Consider the following 10539-nt stretch of genomic DNA (forward strand, 5'->3'; position numbering starts at 1 on the left):
AAGTAAAGTTTTGAAAAAGTTAGAAATACAAGATTAAGTGTTGGAGGTGCAGGATGAAACACCTTACTTTAAATAGAAAGTGAAAAGTAAAAAAGATATTTACTAAAGTTAAAAGTAAATTTTTAAAAAAGTTGGAGGTGCAGGATGAAACCTTTGGAGGCGTAGGATGAAACAGCCCCTCAAGTTTGAGGAGTGTTACTCCCTACACCTCTTCATTTGCTCCCTCCATCTCCCTTTTCTTTTTTTACCCTTTAATTTATTTTTTTATTCCTATTTTATCCAAATTTACTTTTAAGGTTAAAATTTTATAAAGAAATTTTTCTTAAACGGATAGGAGGATTCGTCTAAAATCCGTTTAAGGTGTAAACGAATGTCAACATCCAATTAATCGTGAAAACGGATGTTCACCACATCTCCAACCTCGGCAGCCCCTGAGTTTGGTTTCCTTCACCTTCGAGAGACTTCATGGGCATAAATTGCAGAACTTTCCAAACGGGGTGTGGTATTCTACCAACCCCACTCAATTCCCACTCTTCACCGTTAACTAAACACCCCAAAACGTCGATAGCTCCTTTAAACACTAACAAAACCCGTTGTAGAACCACTCCTAATAGTGCCCCAGTTCCCATCGATCGCGGAAAGGGGAAAAGTTTCAGCAAACATGTTTTTGATAGTGGCATTTTGCTTTCTGAACTTTGGGCTGGGCCTACATATTCGAATTCTCCACCACCCACTTCCTTGCCTATTTCGAAATTTTCTGTGAGGCCGAAGAGGAGTGTGTCCCTTGATCTCCCTGGTTCTTATCCTGAAATTGAATTGCAGTTACATGCTAGTTCTGCCCCTTCCTCCCCTTGTGGGAAACATTCTCCATGTGTCAGAGACCTCTTTGATTCGCCGACGAAGGCATTGAGTCGCATCCTCAATCTTAGATTGGATGATGAATGAGGCTGGAGGAGTAGCAGGCTCCTGTACATATTAAGTACTTTTGGTTGATGAAGTTGGGTTAATGTAAGATTAGGTGTGTATAAAGTGACCAAATAAAAGATTGTAGCTTTAGTTTCTGTAGCTTTCAGTACAGTGGTGGTGTGCCTTTGATTGTGGTGAATGATGAAGATGGGTGTGGTGGGTTCATGATTGGAAACATTAGCAGGGTTTTGTTTTGGGACATTGATGGAGGCTGCCAGAGAAGAGAAATGATTGTGAGAAGTTGAATGGCGTGGTAAAGGGTAGGAGTGGCATATGTGGAATACAAATGGGTGGTAATGAAGAAAGATATTAGTTTAATATAATACAGAGGAATGTAGAGTACATGGTGTGGTGTAGTTCATAGTATAAAGTCCTAACAGAGAGTAAAGCTTAGGGGAGGTGGCGCCGAGGGGAGGTGGGCTGTCAGCAGAAAGTAAAGTAGAGTTGAGGGTTAAAAGTTAAAAAACGATAAAAAAGTAAAGAAAAAGGTTACTTTTGTAATAAAAAAAATTTAAAAAAAATTGAGGAGGTAAAAGAAGAAAATGGGGAGGTGGAGGGAGTAACACCCAAGTTTGAGTTACGCCTTCTTGAAACGTTTCAACATGATAGCCCAAAAATAGAATTCGGAGGGTGACAAATTCGGCCATGTATTTGTAGATCTTAACGTTGCCACCTGTTATTCATTTTCTTTTCTTTATTCATTTTCTTTTCTTTTTTCTTTTGTCAAAACTAACATTTACTAGATTAATTTATATATAAGCAGGAGATTAAACATTAATGGGTGATCCAATAGTGGATAAAATAATATGTCAAATAAACAATAAATATCATATAAACTTTAAGTCTCTGTTCTTTTGAAAGGAATTTACTGTGTACAAAGAAATGTGAAGATGGATTTCATGTTATATGTGCATTCGCTTCTAAAGATTTGCGTGTATTTGAAAGCGTGGATTTGTAGGATACTTCAATTTTTCAACGGAGATTTGCGAAGATTTATCAGCATTTACAATTTCACCCTTTTAAATACAATGTATTTGTTGAAATAATTTTTAGGATGAAATAATAATAAAAATAATAGTAATAATAATAATAAATAATAATAATAATAATAAAAAAAAATAATAATAATAATAATAATTAACATTAATTTTTTATTCTTTATAAATATTTTTACAATTAAATATAACATTAACAATTATCATTTTATATTATTTTAATAGGTAGAGACATTTTGGTAATCTTTAATTTTTACTTATTAAACAATTTTTTTTATCTATCACATCAATCAAATCCTACACTAATTCTAACAAACTTTACTTCTAAATTTACTCTCAATTACCTATAAATCCACTAAACAAAAAACAAAAAAATTACCCTCATATCCACTCAAATTCATTTAAATCATCTCCCCAAAATCATCTCCCTCAAATGACTACAAAAGAACATAGCCTAAATCTAGTTCTAAGGTTTACACCCACTTATATATTATGAATTAATCGATAAATATATATATATATATATATATATATATATATATATATATATATATATATATTATAATATTAAATTAGATTTAAAATTCATTTTTCAATTTTTTTCTAAAAAAAGCTTCATTATGTTTTCCCATCATTGAAAATTCCTTAGCATATAATATTGGCATAAAATAAATTGACCGTCCTCTATACCATTATACTTAATTGGTAAATGTAAATATTGAATAAAAACAAGTAGACATTTATTAATGACAATAATCTACTTACATATCTGAATCAAGATTCATAATACACTATTTAACTACCGTACATATACATACACAATTCCTGACAACCTGTCGCTAACAAAACCGAATCCATATATTTGAATTGTCGGATAATGTAAGTAACATGTCACAACACCACTTCCAATCCAATTGTATTAGAAAAAAAAGTATGTTATGGTATTATTGCTCATTGTATCCCGTGCAATCGTAGGTCAAGTTTTTCTTTTTTATTCATGTCAATATCCACGTGCATGTAAATTTATGTAACAATTATATCTTATTTCTCATCCTTAATTTCCACGGTGAAGTCAAACCAATTATAATCTTGTTTTAGATTTTACGATGTTTCAAAGATTAAAATATGCCAACCGTAATGAACGGATCCTTCTTACACTTAATTGTTATATATATTCAATGCTTTTGGCACTTTCTCTTTTGAAAGTTAAATTCAACCATCTCAAATTGGCGACAATGAATTTTGCTAATTATTGTAATTTGAGAAGAATGCAGAGTTGATGAGACTTTCCTTTTATATTACTTATTTTATTGAATTAATAAAGCAATTTAGCAGATGAATAAGAAAAACAAATGATGCAGGATTAGCATATGATAAAAAAATCTCGATTCCAACCAAACATAAATGTTATTCAAAAGCCATGTTTTCTCACGTTAAGTTGTGAGGAAATTGTTAATTATAAATGACAGCTGCTTCCTGGATAAATTCTGTTTTCAAATTATATATTATGATAAACCTTTCATTTAACATTATTTCCGCCTAAATCCACGCCACGCATGCCACATGATCTCGTTTAATAAATTTTACACATAATTAAGTAATACTACTTCTAGATTTTCATTTTCACGTAATATCATTGTAAATATTTATATATTGTCCAATTAATTAAAAATGTATTAGTTCTAATAACTAGTATTAAAAAAAATGATCTCAAATCAAACTTTCAACCCCATGCTCTTTTGAAGTTCTTTTGACCTATTCACACTTTTGATTTAGGAGTCTTTTGATTTTTCTATACCATCATTAATTTCTCATATTAATTTTCTATAATGTCATTCATTTCTCTTATTAGGGTGACAACATCAGTTCCACTCTATATATAGCTTGACAGATTTTATGTTTTTAAGTTGATTTAAATTTTTTTATTCATATTTATTATTGTTAGACTATAATGATATACTATTTTAACTTTTAATGATATTAAGCGTTTAATTTTAATATTTTATTTAATATATTTTTCAGTAACGTATTTTTTATTGTTATATTTTAATTTTAAAAAAATGAAAAAAATATATTTAAAAAAAGAAATAAATATAAACATATTTAGTTTTTAATACATAATTTTTTTTAATAAACTTTAATTTTATTATTTTTTAACTTGATTAATAATCAAGATAATTTACATGTTTAGTAATTAATTATTATATTTATATTTATGAAAAAGAAAAAAAACTATCTTTTTAAACACTTAATTTATTTTAAAAAATTATTTAAAAATTTAAATTGAAAAAACATTATTTAAATAAAATTAACAAAATTAAATTTATAATAAAAGCATTTTTTATCGTGCTAAAAATAAATCAATTATAACAATGTTTTCAGATAAAACCATAAAATTCTATTCAAAATTACACATAATTTCACAATGATAAGATACTCTATTCTTGGCTAAGTTCTCACATATTTACTCATATTTATTCTTGGTATTACTTCTGTGTATACAATGTAAGCTGTATCATATAAGTTATGTATAAAATAAAAATAAATGTATGTGAGCTTATAATTATTCTTACCTTCTCATGTCTTATATAAGCTGACAGTCCTTCTCACATTAGACTCCAAGCAACTGAAATCTGAGTTGTTTCCATAGTTCCATTTTCCCGATCTTTCTTCTGGTTTGCATTCCAGTGCAAAAAGATGATACTGTCCAGAGCGATTAAGAAGGCTGCGGGGAAGCTTGAAAAAAGGCCAGCTGAGGCGCCCAAAACATCCATGGACATGGTCTTCACCTTAGCAGAAGCCATTAGGTTCGGTTATGCAGAGACACTCGGCAAATGGGACCTCTCCGACCTCTTAGACTTACCTAGAGCCATCATCCATGGTATCATGGAAAAGGTACATCCATTTCCAACATTCCTTTCTTTCAAGGTTTCTTCATTAGTTAATGTCCTGGGTTCTTACAGGGTAAGAAAACACTTGCAATCGAATGTAAAGAAAGAGATGATTGTGTGCAACTCACAGACCCCGAATTATTAAAGGAATTGTATGACCTCAAAAAATGCTTGACACGCACCATGCTTTTCAGCAATAGACGCTTTCGTTCCTTTCTATTTGCTGCTGGATTCGTCAAGGAAGATGTTGTCCTAAGGAAGAGAAGAGCTCGGGTATATACTTTTTCAAATTTTTTATGCTTGAAAAGGAGGCAAATATATCAAATGCCAGTTTACCTAACAGTTATTTTTTGGCAGATTCTGAAGCCTGCTTTCACAGTGATACGTGATAAAGAATCAAAATGTTTGTTTGTGTTCATCCGTGGAACTCAGGAAGGAAAAGACTTGTTGACAGATGTTATCGGTGCTCCCGTGTCCTTCAATCATTTCGTTTGCAGTGATGGTGAGCTGAAGAGGAACAACGTGATTTCAGGACATGGGCACCGTGGAATGGTTGCTTCGGCTCGTTGGATCAAAAAGCACTGCACTCCTAAACTTCTGGATGAACTTCGTCACTACCCCGATTTCCAAGTCAAGGTATATCAGCCTCTTAGGTTTTTGGAAGAACATTGATTATATAAAAGTTTTACTTTATATATAAACTGAAATTATATATATTGTTTTTATTTAATCATGCAACTGAACCTAATCTTTATTTAATAGATCGTTGGGCACTCACTTGGTGGTGGTACTGCTGCATTATTGACATACATGCTTAGAGAAATTAAACAATTCGCTTCGTGCACTTGTGTCACCTTTGGATCAGGCATGTGATTATATCACTTCTTTGCTCCGAATATCTAAAGTTTTATTTTGGTCATGATTGAGTTAAATTTTCAATAGGTTTTTGTGAAAGTTGAATCATCACGATCTTTAGTTTAACCAGATAGAATATGAGCGTTAAAGATACTAAAGAAGTAATTATAAGAGATGGATAATATTTCAACATTAAATATCACGTAGATAAGTTTTTCTGTCTTTTATCTATGATTCTTAATTAATTAATTAGTTGATTTTTCTGTTGTTTTACAAATATAATTTTTGATGCAGCTGCCTGTATGTCAATGGAAATGGCGGAATTCGGGAAGCCCTTTATCACTTCCATTGTGAATAGTGATGACATGGTGCCAACATTGTCAGCTTCTTCTGTCCATGATTTCATTCACGAGGTGCTCAAATTAGTTCTTTAAACATTACATTGTCAATATTTTACGTTAATGGCTTAACTTCTGATAAAGTTTTCTGTCAGGAAATGGTTGGTTATTTGATCAGATCAAGTTGGCTTTTATTATGTCATTCCACAATCAATAATACAGATTCCATGATTCACAGGTTAAGATTAAGCGTAAAAAGTTGATTACTTCTGCTTACAACGCAATTGGATCTCGCGTACCATTTGCAAAAGCCATTGCGGATCGTGCAGTATCCCGTGGCACTGAGGTACCTTCAACCTCCCTTCTTTATGATTTGTGGTTATGTTATGATCTTAACATATACAATTTTTATATACTGATTTCTTATATAGTAATTATCTTACATGGAGATCCTTCTTTATACCTAAAGGTTGTGATGAATAGTAAACAAAGAACTCGGTCACTGATAAGCTGGACACGAAAAGAGAAAACTTCGGCATTGACAAGTTCTAAATCAGCAAACATGGCTGAAGCCACTGAATCATTAGACAAAAGTTATGAAGCGAGTGAAGAGTTAATAATCTCCGAGTTTACGAGTGATGAGGAGGACGGATCTAAATCCACCAGTGAAGGATCTGATAATGATGGCCTGGATGAAGAAGAGGAGCAAAAAATTTCTGCTACTGACAACACTGCTACCGATGAATTGAATGAATATTTGAAGGAGCTTCAAGTGGAGGAAGAGGATGATAATCCTAACATTAATGGTGGCAAGGAAAAAGAAGCAGAAATGAAATATGAGGGTGTTCGTATTGAAGAAAGAGCAGGTAGTACAGAGGCAACATCAGAGAAGCCTGCTAAACATCATCTTTATCCATCAGGAAGGATCTTGCATCTTGTCCCTGTACCTTCTTCTGAAAATTCTGATGATGAGAAACGTGTCGTCTTGTATGAAACGCCCAGAGAGATGTATGGAAAACTCCGACTTTCAATAAGGATGATACTTGATCATTCAACAAAAAGGTATCTGAAGGTGCTACAACAATTAATCAATCAACTAGAGAAAGAGAAGTCCCATTATGGTGCATGATAAGCCAAAAAAATGGATGTGAAACGTTCAAGAAGCTAAATTAGGTTCTTTATGCTTGTTTTTGTTGAGTGTGTTGCAGCTGTAATAAGTCTTATTCTGACACTTTTATGTGTAAGTTTGTTGGCTGGTGAGGTTCGTGATACTTATGTTTTTCCAGTATGAGAAATAACTGAATGGTTTTTCCAAATTTTCCAGCGGTTCTGTTCATCGCTAAACAATTGGTTTCTAAGAAAGCGAACTCTCAACGCTTAAACAGATTATACATTCTGTCCATTCTGATATTGTTACTAATTGGTGGAGCTTCATAAATTTCTATAGCTTGTTCTTCCTGAATCTTCTATACCGAGTCATTATTTTACTTTCTTTTATTGTTTGATTGACCGAATATCAGTTTTGAAATTCTACATTGTTTGACTTATTATATATTTTATCTTTCATGTTTTCTTCTATGTTGAAAGTGGTGAAAAGAAAGTCAATTAATTCCGATCTTAAGATTAAGTATATATTTTTTAAGCATTTTTTTTTCATTTAAAACATTTCACCACTTGCTAAATATTTGTGCGGTGTTATATCCACTAGTGCAGTAAAGGAAAATAACAACAATTATTTTCGCCCATAAACAGCGATTTTTGAACCAAGACATATACGGGTGAGGCAAAAAGTCTACCTCTTTTTGTCTCGGAAGAAAAAAGGAGTAGAATTTTGTCTCGATTGAAAGGTAACCGAAACAGTAGGGTTTTTACTTTTTTTTTATTTTTATTTTCGAATGACTTTACACCTCGAAGTTCCTTCTGAACCAAGGTAGTATCTCGAATTCTAGTGTCTCGGTTAGGACCTGAACCGAGACAGTAAAGTGTTTTTTTTTCTTTGCTTTTTCGAATGACTTTACGCTTCAGCTGTGGCCTGAACCGATGCCATAAAGGACTTTCTGTCTCGGTTATGGTTACAATCGAGGCATATTCCCTTGTTATTTTTAAGAACAAGTATGTTTCTACAACATTCCTAACTGCAGAAACAGACATGCATTTATTTAACAACCAAAACAGTCCAGAACAATGCAGAAGCATATATTTTAAATAAAAATTATATAAAAACATAAATTCATTCAATATAATCATAAATCAACTTCTTAAAAGCATAAATCAATTCAATGTAATCCTAAATCAACTTAGAAACATAAATCAATCCAATGTACAAAGTTAAACTAATAATAATGTACAAAGCATAAATCAACTTAGAAGCATAAACTTAAAACTACTGTATCCTAATATCTACTACATACTATTATACAATTGAATTAGATATTTAGTCAATGCTTTCCTTATGAGTTTAAGTGACCTCTCTAGAACTAAAGTGGTAAACTTGAATCTCTGCATAAAACACAATGATTTCAATTAGTGTATATGAAATCTAAACTATAGAGAAAATAAAATTCAAACCAAGATATTATCGTTTCCCATCCATTGGTAACATGTGCACGAATAGTGGTCACCATCTAATACATGATGTAGTAACCACACTCATATGACCCGATTTGTCTATTACACTACAATATATCATCATAATTATAAAATGTTAAGTAACATCACTAGAATGGTACAAAATATAACAAAGTATGGACTAAAATACCAAACCTTAAGGGTCATCCATGTAAGTTTTTTAATTGTAGCAGTAGATCTTCCAGACAACATCATATGTATGTGTATGTGTAATGATTGCATAAGATACGTTATACGAAAGTTCAGGTAGAAATGTAGATGATTTTGTTTATGAGTAGCTAATGGTTGAAAGAAGAGAAACGTGAAGGGAATTTTATTCTAATATTCTAGAAATTATTGGAGTAATGTGTAAGTTGTAAATAACATTTACTTATGTAACTGAGATTTGGACAATTATGTTTGAAGATATATTAAATTAAATTTCATTAAAATTATCAAATTTTGTCGTTGATAGAGACCAATCCATTTTTGAAATTTTTTTATATACACTTTATTTAAAAGGTAATAAGATTTCCTTTGATAAATTTTCCAATTTAACCTCGATCTTTTCAAGAACGAATTTTGCCACCCTTTTCACATATCATATCAAAATTAGGAATGTTACATGTGCCACAGTAATAAACTCTTATATAGGCACAAGAACAAAGGTATCTGATACAACAACTTCATCCTGTGACCTTGATCTCATCTTTTTCTAGCTTTATACCATGCATTACAGTGGCTATCTCATAGACTGTGTCACGAGCAACTGTAGATTTATCTCATCGTATGATGTTCACCTCATTAATCCCCTATCTTCAAATTGTTAATCATACATTTTCCAGGCACTTTACAGAGCTTGTTTTGTCCCAGCATCGTCATGTTGAGGCCCTTTAAAAAACTTCGTTTTTTCAATGTAAGATAGTTGATAGCATTGTTATCTTACAACACATTATAAAGTGCAACCCCACATTTTCTATCAGCAAAAGAACATGTATACTCATATATACGAGACATTCTCGACCCTTTTACAAAAAACCAGCACGACAGATTTATCACCAGTTTGCAACACACTACTGTGTTCTTGTGCTAAATTAAGTTTCAATTCTCAGTGTTCCTACACCTATAAAAGCATCCTCGGTGAGAGGCCAAAATTGTCCCACAAACATTGGTACAATAAAACGTGTAACACCTTTTTAACCCAATTATAACTTGTGAATGATGCCACACACACACACAACTTATCTGCTTTTGTATATTATGGTTTCTCTCGGCTAACATATCCTTAAAATAAAAACTCTACCATTTTTTTTCTTTATGAGAGCTTAAAAGAAAAGAAAACATATGTTACAGGAACATGAAAACTTTATTAGATGATTCATAAATAGAACTCAAAGAAACAAGTACAACTCTTATTTTTTAACATAACAGAAATTAACTTCAAAGAGTTATCATAACAAACTCCTAAACACCTATTACAGTATACGTTACGTATTCAACCATCACAATTAATATATACCCATAATAAACAGACTTGAGAATTAGAATCAAGAGGATTAATTTTAATTCTAAGGCTCCACACAATATTTGAATCACTCTTTCTCTAGTTTATTGATTAATTGTTGCAACTTCTTCAGATACTTTTTCGTGGAATGATCCCGCGTCATTCCTGTTGAAAATCTGAGTTTTCCATACAGCTGTNTAGGGGTTTGATATAAGAAGACATGTTCGTCATCAGCATCACTGTGGTTTGAGTTCGAATTTTCAGACATCTCTGAAGTGATCATATGCATGATCCTGCCTGGTGGATAAAGACGTCGCCTAGCTGAAGTTCTATCTTCACTAACACTGTCTTCTTCACTGATATCTTTCTCCTTAGCATGTTTT

General features: G+C 31.9%; 3 protein-coding genes across 3 annotated transcripts; all 3 read left to right on the forward strand.

Annotated features, from left to right (window-relative positions):
- Positions 1-465: 465 nt before the first annotated feature.
- On the forward strand, positions 466-945 carry LOC106778375. The gene has a single exon (XM_022776174.1). It carries the CDS (start codon positions 466-468, stop codon positions 943-945), a length of 480 nt encoding a protein of 159 aa, XP_022631895.1.
- Positions 946-4630: 3685 nt separating this feature from the next.
- Positions 4631-6065, forward strand: LOC111240492. Its single transcript, XM_022776175.1, has 5 exons — positions 4631-4856; positions 4925-5125; positions 5210-5488; positions 5615-5721; positions 6002-6065. Exons 1-5 carry the CDS (start codon positions 4659-4661, stop codon positions 6063-6065), a joined length of 849 nt encoding a protein of 282 aa, XP_022631896.1. The 5' UTR covers positions 4631-4658.
- On the forward strand, positions 6032-7402 carry LOC106778377. The gene is made up of 3 exons (XM_022776173.1): positions 6032-6120; positions 6284-6391; positions 6515-7402. The coding sequence occupies exons 1-3, from the start codon at positions 6073-6075 to the stop codon at positions 7172-7174; spliced, it is 816 nt and encodes a 271-aa protein (XP_022631894.1). The 5' UTR covers positions 6032-6072; the 3' UTR covers positions 7175-7402.
- The last annotated feature ends 3137 nt before the right edge of the window (positions 7403-10539 follow it).

The sequence above is a fragment of the Vigna radiata genome, unplaced genomic scaffold, assembly GCF_000741045.1.
Source record: "Vigna radiata var. radiata cultivar VC1973A unplaced genomic scaffold, Vradiata_ver6 scaffold_405, whole genome shotgun sequence".
NCBI classification, from domain to species: Eukaryota; Viridiplantae; Streptophyta; class Magnoliopsida; order Fabales; family Fabaceae; genus Vigna; species Vigna radiata.

Bases quoted from the DNA above. Each gene is read 5' to 3' on its own strand.
- LOC106778377 (XM_022776173.1), top strand. From the start codon at position 6,073: ATGGTGCCAACATTGTCAGCTTCTTCTGTCCATGATTTCATTCACGAG. The intron at 6,121-6,283 runs GTGCTCAAATTA...CATGATTCACAG, and splicing joins TCCATGATTTCATTCACGAG to GTTAAGATTAAGCGTAAAAA. The intron at 6,392-6,514 runs GTACCTTCAACC...TTATACCTAAAG, and splicing joins CAGTATCCCGTGGCACTGAG to GTTGTGATGAATAGTAAACA.
- LOC106778375 (XM_022776174.1), top strand. From the start codon at position 466: ATGGGCATAAATTGCAGAACTTTCCAAACGGGGTGTGGTATTCTACCA.
- LOC111240492 (XM_022776175.1), top strand. From the start codon at position 4,659: ATGATACTGTCCAGAGCGATTAAGAAGGCTGCGGGGAAGCTTGAAAAA. The intron at 4,857-4,924 runs GTACATCCATTT...GGGTTCTTACAG, and splicing joins TCCATGGTATCATGGAAAAG to GGTAAGAAAACACTTGCAAT. The intron at 5,722-6,001 runs GTGATTATATCA...TTTTTGATGCAG, and splicing joins GTCACCTTTGGATCAGGCAT to CTGCCTGTATGTCAATGGAA.